This window comes from Artemia franciscana, unplaced genomic scaffold (genome assembly GCF_032884065.1).
Source record: "Artemia franciscana unplaced genomic scaffold, ASM3288406v1 PGA_scaffold_74, whole genome shotgun sequence".
In the NCBI taxonomy this organism is placed as follows: domain Eukaryota; kingdom Metazoa; phylum Arthropoda; class Branchiopoda; order Anostraca; family Artemiidae; genus Artemia; species Artemia franciscana.
In genome coordinates, this window is record NW_027062709.1 from 2,432,199 (window position 1) to 2,452,360 (window position 20,162).

The 20,162-nt window shown below is 35.3% G+C and overlaps 1 protein-coding gene across 3 annotated transcripts in view; it reads right to left on the bottom strand.

Annotated features, from left to right (window-relative positions):
• LOC136042171 (enhancer of filamentation 1-like) overlaps positions 1-20,162 on the bottom strand; it is a 95,929-nt gene that overhangs the window by 41,076 nt on the left and 34,691 nt on the right. For all 3 annotated transcript variants that reach the window (XM_065727097.1, XM_065727098.1, XM_065727099.1), the window contains exons 2-3: positions 19,432-19,587; positions 8,241-8,429 (exon numbers count right to left, since the gene is read on the bottom strand). In XM_065727097.1, coding sequence (XP_065583169.1) covers positions 8,241-8,429; positions 19,432-19,587 — 345 coding nt within the window. The remainder of the gene's footprint in view (positions 1-8,240; positions 8,430-19,431; positions 19,588-20,162) is intronic.

The window sequence follows — 20,162 nt, forward strand, 5'->3', positions numbered from 1 at the left end:
ACAATTCCAATCGGTAGAAACTAGCCCTAACCTGGCAGTACTGAATGAACTGGAGCACTGTCTGTTCACCAACATCATTCTGTCAGTGTTTACATGGAGGGTTTGCTTAGCAAGAGATAAAGAGAAGAGGATCAGCAGAACCAGAGACCTTAAAATCTAGTTTTCTTATCCATTCATCAACTACTATTGAACTGAGCTATATGCTGAAGTCTTACTATCTACAGTTATTGAAGTATTTTTTTATATAGTGCAGTTTGATCAATAAAGCGTATACAATTTCAGAGTAATCTTTCGTCGGTATTTACATATTATACCGACCACACTTTGTTCTTGACCTATTGCAAAACCAGTTTTCTGTGTTCAAATCAGATAATCAGCTTAGCATGAGCGAGATAAACTACTATGCAGGTATATTTTAATTAAATATTTAATATTTACAGCAGGCACGCACGCAGAAATTCTTTTCGTGTGGGGGGGGGGCAAAACCTTCGAAACAGCAGATATAAAGAATCACTTTTTTTTATTTAATAACTAAATAAATGCAAAAAGCACGTATATCGGAAAATACAGATTAACTTTAATCTGTAATATTGTAGCGGATGGGGGGAAGAAGACTGAAGCATAAAAGGACCGTTTTAGGCTAAGGTTATGTTCATAGCGATTTAGAACCAGTGATTTATCTATTATATCCCACTGAAAGGGAAATTTTGGGGTTAACAGTGCAATATGGATGCTCTGGGGGGAAGTTCTTCTATTGCGAAAATAGCGATTTTAATAAAAAATGATAGTTTCCAAAATTGATCCATTAAAAGCTGTACTTTATCCTGAAAAGGGGTGATAAACGCCTTAATATCAAGGATAATTCTATTTTGTTGTGGAAAGCAAACTTTCTTTACGAAAGAAAAAAACAAAAAACAGTACAATCGCTAATCACTTCAAAGAGGGTAAAAAGTTAGACAGAAAATGGGTTAATAATTGGGCAGTGACTTGACCGAATAATTGAATGCTAAAAAATCCCAAAAAAAAGGCTTCACATATGTATCTAGATTCTTAATAAATGTCCTACTTTTGCCATAAATCCCAAGAAACCATGGGGAAATTAAACGTTTCAAAACATTTCGTAGGGGGGGGGGGTGCCCGAAGCCCCCCCCCCCCTGTGTACATGCCAGATAAAGAGTTGGTTAGGGCATTTAATATAATATGTTCTGGGCGCGCCCCAGACAATGGACACGTCCTTTTCAAGGACCACCTGTGAGTTATATTGACTGATAACATTCGAAAGGGTGAGACTTGAAGGCTCTAAAACCTTTAATTTATTAATCATCCTATACTTTTTTCCCTATCATCCGTCTTACAGCATACTCACTGTGATGAAGGGCTTAGAAAAAAGCCAATATGTGAAGTAGTCAAAACAATTGATCGATGAGCAGGTGAAGTATGATTGATAGAATAAAAAAAAAATACCGATTGGGTGTGTCAGCTGTTGTGCCGTATGCTGTCCGTAGCAGCGTTGCCAAGGCTTTGAAATCAATTGTACCAGTTTTTCGACTAAAATTGTACCGCAAGAGATTAATTTGTACCATCTGAACAGCAGATTAAAACTTTGCCATAGCAAGAAGAACATTTTCGATGCACTAAAACTTGAACAGATACCCGAGTCAGAGAGGAGAGAGCTAATCCAAAATGTACTGGACATTGTATGAAAAATTATGCAATGGTTCCGAAATTGTAAAATTATACGATTGTACAAAAACGGTAAAATCGTACCGCGTTGGCAACAACGTTCCATAGCCTAAGGCATAACAAGCAGGGAAAATCAGATTCATGGATCAGCGGAACTGTATGGAAACCAAACTTACTATCCCCCAAGCATGCACTCAAGGACTTATTCGAATGTCCATATTATGGGAAAATTGGAAAAATAATTTATGGCGAATTCATGTGCGAAAAGTACAATTTCGGTGATAAAACAAGATATTGAACTAACTTGATTAATTTTAAGGAAAAGATTAGGGAAATACGTCGTTTAAATTATGAGTTTTAGATATTTTTTGTTTCTTAGAGGTTTAATGGTTTATTTATGGTTAGGTTTATCGCAATAAGGAACTATCTCTGTTAGTTATGTTAATTAAGTGTTCTCCACATCATGGACAAATTCTACTTCTTCAATGGATTATTTATTGTGTAGGATGACTGGTTCAAATAAAGGATTTCAGAATAGAATAACACAAAATGACGGAAAAAATATAAGAATAAGGAGGCTCGAAAGTACCTCACTCTCAATATGCACATAAAGCCCCAATTTCTCAGTAGATTTAGCAATTAGTTTTTTTCTTCTTAAATTTTTGTTTCTTATATCGACGTCGAGAAATTCTTGTTTAGAACTTTTTTTACCGTCTAGTTTTATTTTCTAAGGGTATTCTAGTGGTTTTCTGTGAATTTCATGTATAAAATAAAAAAAGACCGAAAATTTTAAAACATTCCAAAAGAAAGGGCCAAAAATTGCAACATTAACTAGTTTCTCTAAAAGCCTTTTAACTTTCAGAACACAAATTTTGTTCGCAGTCAAGTGTTACTTTTTAAATATTATAGTCTTTTCCCGTGCATTTGCGTTCGAAAAAAATTAGATTTGAAAGTATACCCCAGGAAAATGGCAAAAAATAATAGAACTAGTCTTTCCAAAATCCTAGTAACTTTCACAAAAAAAACAAAGATTATGAAAGTCGGTTTACTATATTTTAGTTTTCGTTTTTTATCATATCCCTTCCTCTTTCTTTTTCTCTCGGGTGATGATCCAGAGAGATGGAGACAGCCAGAGGCGCCATTTGGGCCAAATCTTGGGGTGGGAATGAACTCCATTTTGGGCCCCCCAAGTTTCACGTAAGAAAAAATGCGAATTTTGGCAGCACATCGATCGAATATTCTAAGTAAAAACTCATTTTCAGCACCCGTGTGTTGCATGGAAATGTGCTGTAACCCAATGTGGAACTCAGCCACACTGACCTCTAAGATTAATCATAACATCAAAGATCATAATCAACGAGGTTAAGTGATTAAACTGAAAGTGGAAAATTCAACCCGACTAAAGGCTGGCCCTTCTCAGCGAGAAACTTTCTTATTTAAGTAAACAATACGTCGGTGAAAGTAATAGGCGTGCAGTAATTTCAAATCAATTGGACAGAATGGATTATGTTGGACATAATGGATTATTATGGCCGGCAAAGGGCCCTTTGTGGTGGAACCTTGGGCCCCCTGGAAAATCTGGGGTGGGCATTTACCCCCCCCCCCCAAATGGCGCCACTGGAGACAGCTTGGTAAAAAATTAAGTTATTCCCAAGAAACTTCCCCCAATTCACTTTGTGTTTCTTCGCAGGATAGTCATAAATGGATAAGTCTTGCTTATAAATCAATATATACAGAACACAGAAGTCGAAACCTTTTTTCGAAGCGTTCATTTTTTGTTTTATTCTTTGAAAGCCCAAAATATGATATAAGAAAGTGGACCCAGGATTACTTAGCATAACGCCATAGATTTCTAATATTGTCACATAGGTGTATATACTTTATTTATAATTCAAATAGGTAAAATAGTAAAAATAGGCCGTGAAACTATTTCTTCATTGAAAAGAAATAGGTACAAGTTAACTTATTTCAAAAATATCGTGCGTTTAAGACGCAAATAAATCGAAAGTTTCTGGAAGAACTTGTAGAATACGACTTGGATGCCATTTCGGTTACAAACATAAATTACTTCAACTCATGTGATTTATTTGCTTGTTAAAATGTTGTGGAGAGGTTATAAGAACCATAACATTTGTTCATCAAATAAAATTAAACTTACATTTAATCTTTTTGATTTACTTATAATAAGGAAGAATAGCCAGAAAGTGACAATAAGACTTTTTCCATGTCATTTCAGGGAGGACGGCTTTTCTGTAAAAACGAAAAGGCTAGTCTGTCGGTTAGCTGCCATATTGATTCGGATTCCAATCGAAGCAGAGCTAATCTCCAGAGAACCATCAGTCAACCCTGTTTAAGAAGGGTTGCAACTTTATCCTACAGAAAAATCTATTTTTAATCAATTGATGGCGCTGTGAGTTCCGGGTAACAGTTTTGCCGAAGACATGCTTTCCCAGAACAAAAGGTGAAATCACAGAGCAGGTCCGTATCCAGGATGTTTGTTCATGGATGGCTATTTTTCGGCGGTGGAGGGGGGATAATAAAACTTTAAGTAACACATTAAAAATTAGTTTATATATGTTTTTTACGGTTTTATGAGTCGGGTGAACATTTCAGGGGGGATTCAAACCCCATAACCCTTCGTGGATACATCCTTGCCATAGAGATATAAAATACAATGGAGAGCCAGCGTGCGTCTTTTATCTGTCTTGGCTTTACTCAATTTAGCCATGGATCTCAAGTTTTTATACACTTCCAATAAGTTGATTTTAATTCAAAAATCAACGGACAAGATAATTTGCCTTTTCATTTTCGATTTACTGTTTTTCATTCACTCGTGAAAATAAAAATGAGTATAACTTGAGTACAGCTTAAGTGGATTAGAAGTAATGACGTTTGTTACTAATATATAAACTTAGTTAACATACAATGATGGATAATGAAATACATTGAAATGAAGCAAATGCACCGGTCTAATCTTATTCTCTAATCTTGTTCAGAGTCAAAATTTTTTTTTTTTTTTTTTTTTTTTTTTTTTTTACCGAACCTGTGAAATGAGAGGTCAGGCTTTCTATCAGAATTGGATTCAAATCAATGGACATCAATGATGGATATCTTCCGTCAAATTGGAAGAGACTAATATAACTTCCTAATATTTCAAGCAGTTTATTCAATAGTCGCGTTGGATTACATTAGTAGATGCATAGCTGGGATTATTTTCTGTTTTATATAGCAGGGAATTTTATTATATTACATTTTAATATGGGATGCTTTTTCTCAGTGGTCTATTTTAACTTTCTTTAAAATAAGGACAAATTATAGAATATTGAGTTCTCTTCAAGAAAGCTGCAATGACTGCTTTTTTCAGCATTCTTTTTTAACTTTCTTTAAAATAGGGATACATTATAGAATATTGAGTTTTCTTCAAAAAAGCAGCAATGATGCCTTAGCGAAACCGCACAGTAACAGAGAGTTTGCTAGTACATAATGTTGTGACTCAAAAACTTTTCGGTCTTTTGTACTGACTTAGTCTTCCTCACAAAAGAACCGAAAAGATTTTAAAAAGACCGAGAAAATGGTCCAACCATAAATTATGTTTCCTTGTCAGTTTAGATTTGTTGCTTATCATAAGTTAATCGAGTTTTGAAAAGGCGGGGCTATTTTCTCTCCAGAAATATATCAAACAGTTTGTGGTAACGAACTGTAGTAAGGAGCGTCCCGGCTCAATAGTAAACAAAACTCTAAAAAACAGAATTTTGATACTAATATATCCACCAAAAGAATTGGATTTTTATGATGATTTTAGATATATAAGTTTAATCAAATTTAGTCTTACCCATCAAAATTTACGAGCCTGAGAAAATTTGCCTTATTTCGAAAAATAGGGGGAAACAACACCTAAGAGTCATAGAATCTTAGCACCATCGCATTCAGTGTATCAGAGAATCCTACTGAAGAAGTTTCAAGCTCATATCTGCAAAAATTTGGAATTTCGTATTTTTTGCCAGAAGACCGATCACGGGTGCGTATTTATTTGTTTTCTTTTTTCCCAGGGGTGATCATATCGACCCAATGGTGCTAGAATGTCGTGAGAGGGCTCATTCTAACGGAAACTAAAAGTTCTAGTGCCCTTTTTAAGTAACCAAAAATATTGGAGGGCACCTAGGACCCCCCACGCTCATTGTTTCCCAAGTCATCGGATCAAAATTTTGAGATAGCCATTTTGTTTACCATAGTCAAAATATCTAATAACAATGTCTTTGGGAAGGACTTACTCCCCCACAGTCCAAGGGGGACAAGCTGCAAGTTACAAAGTTTGACCAGTGCGTAAGTAAAGTAATGGTTAATGGGAAGTGTACAGACGTTTCCAGGGGATTTTCTTGGTTGGAAGGGGGAGGTTGAGGGCAGGGGGTCAGGTGGGAGGATCTTTCCATGGAGGAATTTGTCATGGAAGAAGATAATTTCCATGAAGGGGGCGCAGAATATTCTAGCACTATTTAAAAAAAACAATAAAAAATAAATATGGAAAAGTTTTTTCAACTGAAAGTAAGGAGCAGCATTAAAACTTAAAACGAACAGAAATTATTACGCATTTGTGGAGTTCAGCTTCTCCTAAATACCTCGCTCTTTACGCTAAAGTATTTTTAGTAATTTCAACTATTTATTCTACGGCCTTTGTAATTCAGGGAACATTCTTAAAGAATTGGAACACAATTGAAGCTTTAGTGTAAAGAGTGAGGTATTAACGAGGGGGAAACCCCCCTTATATACGTAATAAAAATATACAAATATAGTTCGTTACGTAAGTTAATTCGTAAGTTGCGTATATTCCTACTGATAAAAAAGTTCGTATAAAATTAGAGGTTCCAGTTGCTTTTTTAAGTAGCCAAAAGATTGGAGGGTAACTAGGCCTCCTCCCCCATCCCTTTTTTCTCAAAATCTCCCGATCAAAACTAAGAGAAAACCATTTAGCCAAAAAAATTATGTGCAAATTGCGTTTTAATTATTCATGTTCGGACGGCCAAAAAACAAGTTTTTTTTAACTGAAAGTAAGGAGTGACATTAAAACTTAAAACGAACAAAAATTACTCCGTATATTAAAGGGGCTTTTCCCTCCTCAACGCCCCGCTCTTTACGCTGAAGTTTCTTAACTGTTTTAAAAAGTAAAGTTGAATGAAAGAGTCAAACTTTAGCGTAAAGAGCGGGGCGTTGAGGAGGGAAAAGCCCCTTTAATATACGGAGTAATTTCAGTTCATTTTAAGTTTTAATGTCGTTCCTTACTTTCGGTTAAAAAACTTGTTTTTTTTCATTTAATAATAATAAGGTTTGGCTTGGGAAAACAAAATCACAAATAAAATGAATTGAATTGAATTGAAGAATACTTTGAAACACAGAAGTAAATTAGAAACACATTATTATGTGTTTCTAAATAAATAAATTATTTATTATATTTATTAAATAAATATAAATATTGTATTTATTATAAATATTAAATATAAATATTAAATAAATATTAAAATATAAATATTATATTTATTAAATAAATATAAATTAGATAAATTTGAAACACAGTGTAAGACAATTAGCTCTCTTTTTCTCTCTTTGGCACAGAACTGAATTGAACTGAATTGAGCTGTTCCATCAATATTGTACTACGCATAAGTCAAAGTTCGTCATTTTAAAGAAAACTTGTGAGGGCATTAATGTTTTGGCTACCATGGAAAATCCAAAAACAACTAGCAAAATTAGTGATCTAACGATCTTCATAAATTATTAATATCGAAGTATGGACACTCAAGCATCCATATTTGGAGATGATTATAGAAAATACCGACAGACTGGCGTCAAACAAGACTCAAGTATTTGCTACTCCTAGTTAGCAGAACTGGCAAATTATTGTCACATACTTACGAACATGGTTGCCATCAATAGCAAGAAAATCACTGAAAAATAATGAAAAAAAAACTTTGATAGAGATTAAAATGAAAATAAAAACCGTTTTTACACAGAAACCATTTGGACTCAAAGTATACTGAGAAAATGATAATTTTTTCTTTAAAATTTATATTAGACCATTCCTGATTGCACAAGCTGTGCCTGACTGTAGTCGCTCTTAGGTGTGACAGTCAACTATAGTGGTGTAAATTCACAGATTTTTTGGGGGGAGGGGGAGGGGAAATATTTTTTAGTATCTAGGAAAGGAGCAATTTTGTCGTTTTTCAATTTTGTATTGAAATACCGAAAAGAAGCATTTCAATGAAAATATCCTCCCAAAAATATTTTTCAAAATCTATGGGAGCAAAGAAATCAATAAGGCAGAGGTCAATCCGGCTCTTCTTTTTTCAGGTTTATTCTTGTTATGCATAATTCGACGTTTACTTAAGTTTTTTTTTTTTTAGATAACTCCTTTGATTGTCTGTTTACCACATATCCATCTTTGACTAAAAACATTGTTTTAGAGAGAAAATCATTTAGTCCGTCAAATTAACAGAATAATAAATAAAACATAGATTTTAGGCTTAAGAGGGTAGTATAGCCAATTTCTAGCTCATACACATTACCTTTTTAGATCTGAGTAAGGTTGGGTCGTTCTGTATACGACGTGAAACTGTTTCATTGCTAGAATATCCATTTCGTCCATTAGATGGTATGCAACTGGTTGTAGGGGTTGATGGTCCAATGGGTGTGGAATTTTTTGCTGAGTAAATGTTGCATGGTAGAATTTTCAATCTATTTGCTGGACAAAGTCCCTGGAAAAAAGGACATATATGAAAGTTTTGTTATCTAAAGCAAAGAATGAGGAGGGCATAAAGGAATTTTTTCATGTGTAAGTTTCGTTCTAGTGAAAGTGATTTTACAAGACAATAAGTGAAGAAAGCATGGAGATTAGGGGAGATGTGAGCAAAATCCTGTATTGTATGAGGATTATCGAGATGTTCCATGTTTATTATATAATCACGGGGGGTTGTCGTCAAGTGATCGTTGGTGAATCCCCTAGCTACCCTCCCCCGACTGGCGTTTTGGTATGCTTGATTAGGAATTAAATTCAGGAGGTACTTGATTTTCTTCAAAAACTTTAATTGATTTAAAGGTTTTGTCGCAACAATTAATCTAAATATATTTCGGAGAATAAAAGTTTATGTCGTACTTTCATTTTGAAGATGAACTGAGTCATTCTGTAGAGTCATCAACAAGGTAGAATGGTTATTTCAATGAGAGAGAAATGCATTGCGTATGACCGCAAATAAGTTATCTAAGGCCGAAAACGTACAAAGAGGGGTCCTAGATCCCCTGCAAACATATTTTTTTTAATTCTGGGCACTTCGTATTCAAATTATCAAAAAAAAATATTATTGGCCTCCCTTCCAAATTTTTTTTATTAATTGGCAACCATGAAAAAAAAAATCCTGGGTACATGCCTGTCTGAAGGGACCAAGCTGCCTCCTGGAGAACTTAAGACCCATATTTTTATCCGGGTCTTATAGGAGAAAAATCAAATGCAGTTCTTACTTAAAAAAATACATTGTGCTTGACATGTTTTAGATTTGTATTATTTTACATTTAGCTTGCCAATCTATTTAAGGCATACCTAAATCAGTAGAACAGACGTAGGGACCCATCCCCTCAAAAATAATAACATTATATTTATGATTTTTGATATATATCGTTTTGATTCGTCTTATTTTTGCAGTTTTTAGTTGTCTTTAAAATTTTAAATAAAATGTAAGGACAAAATAGTTTGGCGAAAAAAGAACCGAAATAACTAAAAATGGTATAATATGAAAATTAAACCCTTTATATAATAAACTATTAAACCCTTATATTTAAGCCCTTATATAATAAACTATTTTTGCAATATCAGATTAAGAAAATATCTGATGTCTGAATTTTTTTCGTACTTCTCAAGCAAACTCATTAAAAAAAAATCATTGATATTATTCATTTTCCGCATTTTAATGTTCTATTTCCCCCTACCCCTGTAGCAAGAATTATCGACTATGAACTGGCCCTCAGACCAACCCTCCCGTCCCCCTCCCAAAGTGCAAAAATTTTTTACTTCCCGATAGTTCCTGTATTTTCTATTTTATTAGTCTTTTTTGCCTTGCATGAAATTTTTTCAAATGAAAGTAAAGCATGGCATTAAAACTTAAAACAAACAAAAGTTCCTTTTGTTCCTTAAAACAAACACATGTTCCATCCCATATATTAGGGGGGAGGGTGCCTCTTTCTCAATCCCCCACTCTTTACGCCAAAGTTTATAGTAAAATAAGATTTATTCATGATGAAATTTATTCATCAGTGCTCTGCTGAAAACATTTGAGTACAATAAATGTTCACCCGATTGCCTTCTAGAGCATTTGAAGTAAATTAAAGCGAATGCCCATGCCCATCAATAAGCTCATCCATCCTTTAGATACGTGAAAAATACTTTTCCATTCCGTCCTTAATGCACTGGAGACAAAAAGTCATGCATTCCATGATATTAAGAGGATTGGCTGATATCTCCAGGTAAGGAAGCTTAAATTTAAGGTAAGGTAATTAAATAAGGTAATTTAAGGTAAGGTAAGGAATTTGTCTTAGAAAACTTAAGCTTGCAGCTTTAGTTTTCTAAGACAAACAATCAAAATTTACACGCATTTTAGCCAATTCCACAGAAATCCTTAGGAGAACATCCTTCACACCAATCTTAATGGGGAATCCTTCTCTTTAAAGGCTCAATCCTATTTAAAAATCTTGTTATTATATTTTTTATTTAAGAGGTAACAGCGTACACAAGAAATAATTCCGCTCAGGAATTATTCAGGTGGCTTAGTCCTGCGGTAATTGCAATGCAAACTGAGCATGCAAAATGGAATTTTGGTCCGTGTTAGTCGGGTGAAAGATAAACTGAATTATCAAAAGACCCAACGCAACTCCTGGTGCAGCACAAAATAAACCATCTTGCTTCAAACGTGTATTTACAACACATGTATTTATGTAGAAGAGGGGGTGATATGTGTGGCCTGACCATAGATTTTCCCCGTTCCTACGATTTTTCTAAGGGAAAAATCTTCTGTAAATCGTTGCTGATTGCTATCCAGTTTTTTTTATCATACTCGCTTCTATTTTTACCCTCCCCCCCCCACATCTCACAGAAGCTAGCAGACGAAACTTATTGTAGGTTTCATTTTATAATGCAAGTAGAATTTATTAAAAACACTAAAACCTGTGAAAAGAAGGTACTAGGATCTAAAACATTATTTTTTTTAAACATTAAACGCCACCCAGCTCAGCTTTCCCTAAATTCCAAATTCAGGATCAAATTTAGGATTAGCTGTTAAGAATATAGGGTAACTTTGTTTCTAGTCTTCAGTTTTATAGATTATGAACAGGCATTGGTACAGCCGATAGAACAGCTCTGGTGAGGGTTCTATCCTTGTTTGGTATACCAGATAAGTATTTTAAGGAGGGGGGTAGTGCTACGGACGACAACAGTATTGCTGCGGTAAGGGGGTAGAAGAGGTTAGTAGCTGGTTTGGTATTGAACCAGGAGTTAAAGAGGGTTGTATTCCATCCCCATTTGTATAGATCATTTTGATGGACTTCGTCATAAGGAACACAGCAAAGGTTATGGGAAAGCGTGGAATCAAATGAGAAGGTGAAGTCTCCTAGATATAAGCTGGATTATGCACATGGTTTGAGCGTCCCAGATAAAAATTTTAGTAAAATGAATGAATTTTTGCTTGTTTCGACAGTTCAGGGGGCAAAAATAGGTTTGAAAATTAATCCTAAAAAGACCAAGTCGTTTAGACTAGGAATAGGCGAAGAAGTAATTTTAATAACGAGAAAATTGACAAAGGAGATAACCAGAGGAGAAGCTCCAGCATTTTTATTAGGGGGAGGAAGAGGGGTCCATATCTGGATAGTCAATTGGCATGGGCTATATAATAGTTTTTTCTCCAAATTATTGGAGGAAGCAACTGACCCCCCCCCCCCCGAAATGACACCTCTGAGGATATCTTCAATTACTTGGGTAGTATTGTTGTTAAAGATGGTGGATGAAGCGGAAGCAGAATAACCAAGGGCCAGGGTGTTAGTTCATAGAAGAAAAAAGTTTGGAAGAATAAGAAGATAAGTCTGCGAACCAAGACTACAATATTGGAAGTTAAACTGATGACAGTGGTTAAGCATGGCTCTGAAACTTGGGGGCTTAAAAAGACGGAGGGGGATTTGTTATAGATATTTTCCTGAAGGAGCTGTGCACGGATAGTCTTGGGTACAGGCTTTTCTGACTACACAAAAAGACAAGCTATGCGAAAAATTTAGTTCTATCGCACTTTCTAGGGCTATAATGAGAGAAAAGTTGAGATGGCTAGGACACATTTTGCGGATGGAGGATGAAAGACAGCAAAAGATCATATTTTTAGGCGATCCATCTAGGACCAACCGAATACTAGGTCGTCCCCAAGTGGAATGGGAAGAGGCTGTAAAAAAGGGTGTAAAGGAAATTTTAATTTCTTGGGAGGAGGTAAAGAGCTAAACTTTGAATAGGTTGGGGGTGAAGGAAGAGCGTGCGCAGTAGTTATTGGCCTTAGACGTCTTTGTACTGCAGTTAGTTGTAGTATTAGTGTGGGTTTGTTCATGATGACTTCTTTTTTTCAATTTTTCTTCTCTTTTTTGGTTTTTGTCTCTTGTTGCTTTATGGAGGAATTTATTGCACGTTTTAGCCACAGTAGCTCGCTAGTTCTCAATGACTAACCATATTTATAGATTCTGTCTTTGCTGTTTTTTTCCTCCAATAGATTAATTCTTTCTAGGTCCCCTAGCTTATGGACTGCGTATAGCAAGAGATACCAAGCCAACGATCCGGACATCAAGGGCTTCTGTATATAGGGGAACATAAGTAATATAATATTTAAGAAAACGTATTGTGTAGAATCCTAAGGGAAGAAGATTAGCCCATCCCTCAATATCTACGCTCATGACGTGGCGCCATCTTAATAGTCATAACTATAAAATAAGAATGATTTAATGGTCACGTCAGATTTGCCCTTCCAGCATATTAACGCCAGATGTCATACTAATTCTACGCATCGTTTCACACTTAATTTTAGTTGCTAGAAATGCAAGGAACATTTTCTAGAGATATGGCGTCTAGTTGGATTTGACAAGGTCCAGTTTTTATCTAATAAAAACGTCCGGAAGCACATTTTACGTCAGCCAAACTTGTCCCGTCATTTATTATCTTAGAGTTGACTGATTCATAGTCAAATGATGCAAACACTTTAAAATGTTGATATATTACTGTACCTTATCATAGCCACTCACAGAAATGTTTGTTAGAAGGTTAAGCCTACAAATCAGTTTCTGGGGGGGGATTTGAAAATAGTATTTATATGCAAAAAAACTATTGCAATTTTCTTGAATCTGGGACAATCATGCGCTCTTTTGTATTATTATTTTCTGTAGAAAAGAGTCAGGGGAAATCCACCTCCCTTCAAGAGCGCCAAGATGTAAGTATGTACTAGCACGGAGTCCAGACAGAATCAATAATTTTTCTAAAAATGGACTTTGGTAGACTTTTATTTTAAAATTTAAAATACGGCTAATTTTACCTTATACTAGAAATAGTTAGGTTACAAATACAACTTGTAAACTAGAAAGACTTAACTGTTTATTGAAATACCAAAAACAAATTGGACCTAACAGGTTCTTTGACTATTCATGCAGATTTTGTTAGGCTTACTTTGCCCTTCCTCCAGAGGGCCTAACAGTTTTAAAATGCAAAATTTTGTAATATCCAGATAGAATACAACATCTTTCCGGTAATTTTGTTTTCCTCTCTCATAAAATGTGAGAAGGTGTGTGTACGAACATCAGTAAACAGTGCACAATTAAAATCAATAAGCGTACATAGGGGGAGGAACCATCCCCACAAAAAAGCAACTTATTTTCCCAAATTTCTGGGCAATTCTTATTCAAATTATTGTATTTTTTATATTATTGCCCCCCCAAAAAAAATCATATTTACGGGCCTGGCCTCTCTTACAAAGCTTCTTTTACCCTTATTCACCTTTATTTCCTTAATTTCGAATAAGAGACTTCATAAAAATGTAGATCAAAAACGTATTTAAGCCAACATAGTTCAGAGCTTCAATAAACAAAAAACATGGCATATTAGTTAAGTCGTAACTTTATGTACTTAATAATTATACACTTATCATATTTTTTGTTTAATAGGCTAACAATATCAAAGATAAAACATTAGAACTAAGCCAACCACTTTTTATTCGTCTCAAGCCGCAACCAAAAGCGGCATGTGTAAATAGATCCTAAACCAATTTAATCACAGAATTAATGTGTTTTATTGTTTCTTCAACCGAAAAAAGTCCTATATTTCTTTTTTTTAGTTTCTTTTTTAGTATTGCAGCTAAGAGCACACACACGTACATATTGCATGGGCGTGAAATTTAAAGATATAATTTCTTGCGGATGTATGCTAAATACCAAAGGTAAATATTGCTGATGATGAGGAAATTTCCGGATATTAGTTTGTGGTGTAAGCTGTGGAAATTCAAATAAAAATTTCACACTTTAAATGGGATTTCCACATAATGTGGATCGGTTTTTCTTATAGTGGCTATCGATACTTGACAACAGATTAAATAAGAGCTGTGCCTTAGTAACTTTTTTTTTTTTCTTATTTTCAGAAAAAGTACAAAATTAGCTGGTAAAACTAGCAAATAATAAGTACTTTGAACAGTCACGGACGCAATCAGAAGATTTCCCAGTAGGGGTCAAGCAGGTGCAAATTTTTCTGCGGGTTCTCTGTTTCTCCAAGATTTTCACATTAAATTATACTTTTAATCTTCCAGATTTTAGGGGGAGGGCCAAATGTCTTGTCTGGTCGTACACTAGAAGAAAATAGCTTAAAAACGATAGGTTGTATATCCATATAGTTGAGCAGTATAACCAAGAACTATCCACAGCGAAAGAGAAAATACTAAATATAAGACATTGAAAGAGTCTTAGTATCATCTCTTCAAGAAAGCACAGACCCCCTTGCTCTGCAGACCCCAAATGAACCCCTACAACCAGAGTGAATTGTCCGCCTCAAAGTATATGGGCAACTTGTGAGAGTGGAAACTGGCACTAAAATCTAAAAATAAAAAAAAACGTTATTTTTTTCCTAATTTTTGTGATTGTTATTTTTCAGAAACTGAGATAAGGCACTTACTACTACACTAATTTCGTCATATTATTATACTGAAAAAATTACAAGAAACACCAGTCGCTAGATGGTGTTCATGACTTCTTTTGTCGACACTAGCACCAGTTTCCGCCCTTGTGACTTGCCCATAACCTTTTATTCTGCCTGAAAAGACCATGAAAAAAAAAATTACCTAACTATCACCTATCAAAAACAGGCAGGTAAAAGGATTCAATTTATTCCATGGACAAGAACTGTGAAAAGAGGCGTTGTTTTCCTTAAAATTCACACACATACAAATTACTTATACAAACAGAGCGTTAACAGAATTGACCAAAACCACAGTGGGATACCAACCGACACAGTTTCCACCCCGTGAATTACCGAAATTTAAGGCATGGCTTGGGTTGACGTTTATTAGTCAATAAAACCGCTTCATGAATCCGGTCTGACTAATTGATGGTCACATTAAATTCTTGCAACAAAGCTACTTCAGTCAAAAGAATTGGATGAGCAGCTTTCCAACGGACCAGAAGTGACTCGAAGGGGTTAACATTGGAAGCACAGGGGCAATTAATAAAAACAGCTAGTATTTTAAATTGAAATCGAGGATCTGCCCAATCTTTGTCATTTCATTGCATCTTAGAGCATCACTTGTTCCGCCATGCGTGGCACACTTCTACCATGAAGCGCACCGGTTGGTAAACTTCCATAACGCGCAGTCCACACCACCTGGTGATTAAAGTGGACAGTTCCTCGGTTAAATTTTTTAGCAAAAACTTGTTTTGTTGCTGTTGTTCCTTTTTCTTTTACTTTTCTCAGTACATTCACAGTAATATAAACTCTTCTGACATTATCATCATTTTCAAAGGTGAAGGCTTAAATTAAAAACTCTTAATTTAACAGGGTATCCAAAACAAGGTATATGAGCTTTTCGCAGATGCTGCTTATTGTGCTCCTTCCATTTAATTGAATAAAATATTTTTTTATGTGGTTAAATTTTAAGTTTTGCTCTTTTTGGACCCTTATCAAACAGTTCGTGGTAACAAGCTGTAGTAAGGAGCGATCCGACTCATTAGTAGCCGAAACTCTAAAAAACGGAACTTTGATACCAAAAATTACCTCAAAAGAATCGCATTTTAATGCTGATTTTAAATATACAAGTTTCATCAAGTCTAGTTTTACCCATCAAAAGTTACGAGCCTGAGAAAATTTGCGTTATTTTAGAAAATAGGGGGAAACACCCCCTAAAAGTAATGCAATTATAACCAAAATCACATCATCATATTCAGCGTATCAGAGAACCTTATAGTAGACGTTTCAAGCTCCTATCTACAAAAATGTGGAATTTCGCACTTTTTGCCAGAAGACAGATCACGGATGCGTGTTTATTTTATTTTATTCGACTATCGACTCAGTGTTCCAAGAATGTCGTGAGAGGGCTCATTCTAACGGAAATTAAAAGTTCTGGTGGCGATTTTAAGTGACCAAAAAATTGGAGGGCACCTAGGGCCCCTCCCACGCTCATTTTATCCCCAAAGTCACCGGGTCGAAATCCAGTCACTGGACCGGATTCGACCATAGTCGAAAAACCTAATAACTATGTCTTTGGGGACGACTTACTCCCCCACAGCCCCCGTGGGAGGGGCTGCAAGTTACAAACTTTGACCGTTGTTTACATATACTAATGGCTATTGGGAAGTGTACAGACATTTTCAGGGGGATTTTTTTTGGTTTGGGGGGGGGGAATTTGAGGGGGAGTTACGTGGGAGGATCTTTCCATGGAGGAATTTTTCATGGGGGAAGAGAATTTCAATAAAGGGAACGCAGGACTTTCTAGTATTATTTAAAAAATAATGAAAAAATTAATACGAAAAGTTTTTTCAAATGAAAGTAAGGAGCAGCATTAAGACTTAAAACGAACAGAAATTGTTACGTATACGAGGGGTTCACCTCCTCGCAATACCTCGCTCTTTACGCTAAAGTATTTTTAGTAATTTCAACTATTTTTTCTACGGCCTTTGTGATTCGAAGGGTTATTCTTAAGGAATTGGGACAAAATTCAAGTTTTAGTGTAAAGAGCAAGTTATTGACGAGGGGGTGAACCCCCTCATATACTTAATAAAAACATATGAAAATAGAAGTTCGTTACGTAAGTTTATTCGTAAATTACGTATATTTTTTACTAATGAAAACGTTCGTGAAAAATTAAAAGCTCTGGTTGCCTTTTTAAGTAATCAAAAATTGGAGGGCAACTAGGCCTCCTCCTCCACCCCCTTTTTATCAAAATCGTAAACAAATAAAAAAACAAGTTTTTTTAACTGAAAGTAAGGAGCGACATTAAAACTTAAAACGAACAGAAATTACTCCGTAAATGAAAGGGGCTTTTCCTCCCTAACCCCCCGCTCTTTACGCTAAAGTTTTTTACTGCTCTGAAAAGTAGAGTTAAGAGAAAGAGTCAAACTTTAGAGTAAAGAGCGGAGGGCTAAGGAGGAAAAGCCCCTTTCATATACGGAGTAATTTCTGTTCGTTTTAAGTTTTAATGTCGCTCCTTACTTTCAGTTAAAAAAAACTTGTTTTTTGTATTTAATTGTCTCTTAAAAGCAGTTCAGTTGCTTATATTTAATTTTTCTAATACCGTTTACCAATTGTGTATTTTTCTCAAATCTTGCTGAGAAGCTTTCAAAAGAAATGGATTAAACAAGCAGCAATAGGGCTTTTAAATTAAATTTAATAATTAATTTTAATAATTAATAAATTAATTTTAATAATTTATTTTAAATTTATGTATTTTAACAGTTTTATTTGTTTTTTTTTTATGAAGATAAGATAAGATATAGTTTCAACAAAAAATTTAAAATCACCAAACAGATATATTGTACTGATCAAACAGTTCGTGGTGACGAACTATAAAGAGCGACTCGGCCCAGTAGTAGCCGAAACTCTAAAAATGGAATTTTGATGCCAATAAATACATTAAAAGAATTGGATTTTTATGATGATTCCAAATATATTAAGTTCCTAATGTTTCAATTTACCCATCAAAAGCTAGGAGTCAAAAAGGAGTAAGCTAGGATCAAAAGCTAGGAGTAAAAAGGGGGAAATACCCCCATAATCAAGTGATCTTATGAAAATTACACCACCAGATTCAGCATATCTGACAACACACCTGTCGAGGTTTCAAGCTCTAATTTACAAAAATATTGAATTTTGCATTTTTGGCGGAAGAAAAATCACGGATACGTGTTTATTTGTTTTTTTTTTTCCAGGGGTATCGTACCAAAAAAATGGTCCTAGAGCATCTTGAGATAGCTCATTCAAATGGAAATTAAAAGTTCTAGTCTCTTTTTAAGTGACTTAAAAGATAAGAGGGCACTTAGCCCCCCTCTCACGACTATTTTTCCCAAAAACATCCGATCAAAATTTTAAGATAGCCGTTTAATTAAGCATAATCGAAAGGTCGAATAACTATGCATCTGGTTATAATATGACCATATTCACTGGGGAAAGGGCTCTAAGTTACGCAATTTGCCGATATTGTTCACATATAGTATTTGTTATTGAATAAAGAATTTTTGGGGTAATGTTCTGCGGCGACGGGGTTGGATTTCCCTTGGCAAGAATTTTCTATGAGGAGAGAGGTTTCCGAAGGAATTTTCCAAGAGAAACGTTACTGCAGAAGGGGGGAGGGAATTTCCCGGCATGATTCGAATAATAGTCAGAAACTAAATGAAAAAACAAATTTTCTCATCTGAAAGTAAGCAGCAACGTTAAAACTTAACGCTAACAGAAATTATTCCGTGTATGAAAGAAGCTGCCCCCTCCTCAATACCCTTTTTAGTGCTTTTAAACCAGATCCCGATTATAAATAAACGCCTTTGTGTTTCAGGAGTCGTTCTTAAAAAAAGTGGGACGAAAGGTCAAACTTTAGTGTAAAGAGCCGGTTATTGAGGAGGAGAGAGTTTCTTTCAAATACGGAATATTTTTGTTCATTTTCAGTGTTAGCGTAGCTTCTTACTTTCAGTTGAAAAAAATTGTTTTTTTTGTTATTTAATCTCCTTAAAAAAGGTGTTTCCCAAAATGTAGGATGTTTTTCAGCATCCCAGCTCAGCAATTCAGTCTCAGAACTGACATAAAAGAGTTTGAAATAAAATAAAAATTTCTGAGAAACAAACTGACACATAAAAAGAAAGGTTAAAACACTCCTAAAAAATATATAAGCGCAAAGTTAGTATTTATTTTGTAATAAAAATTGTTCAGGCACACCAAAAAATAGGCGCAACCTTTTATTCTGACCTTGACACGAAATGGTTTATTTTTCTTTAAGTCTGAAACAAAAAGATAGCTTGTTCAGAAATTAACATAAATTTTGCAGCTAAAACCTCACACAAGCGATTCTCATCTTTCCTTTTTTTGCTCAGAAATCTCCGCCGTAAAAAAAGAAAACAAAAGAAAAAGGCTCTCTACTACAATTTATTAATCACACAAGTCATACAATAAATCTGCGTAATTTGATACTCAAGCCAAAAATCCAGTGGTAAATGAAGCACATATCGTCTTACCTCTCGGCCTCTCAAGGAGCAGAGCCACCATTCCTGACCTTCTAAGCCAGCTGGGTTCTGATCTACAACAACAAGAAGATCCCCCTTCCGGAAAGCTAGTTCGTCGGGAGAGTCAGCGACGTTGTCATATATTGCACGGGCATTTGTCGTCATTTCCTGCGAAGAAAAAAGAATTCATTTGGGAAGACAAAATTAGCAAGTATACTTATTTACTTTCTTAGACTTGGTTCCTCCCCCACTGGTCAATTGGTTTGTAAGGCGTCAACGATGCTTTCCTATGCAACTTTCCGATGCTTTCCTATAAACATTCTAGTCATTGCAGCGTCCTTCTCAAGGCAGCATCCCAGTGCCATTTTCTGACGTATACGCCTTTTAACATCAAAGTAGGGGATTCATTACCAGACATCATGGAGACATCATTGCCGTAGGGGATTCATTACCAGACATCATGGAGACATCATTGCCCATCTGGAGTGAAACAAGGCAGTTTGATTGTTGACTTATAACAACCTGTCAGTGATCAAAATTAATGTTTTAAATAATACCCCCCCTGAAGGTCATCACGAGGTAAAGAGTTTCACCAGTAATGCATTGTCTCAGCTCATCTCAGTAGTGGCAGCTGGTCACTCATTCCACCATCGTTTCATTGCCTTGATCCCTAGAGCTTAAAAAATGGGATTTTATCTGTTTTAGCGGGTTATGTTCTACAGAGCAGCTTTGCTATGGGTATG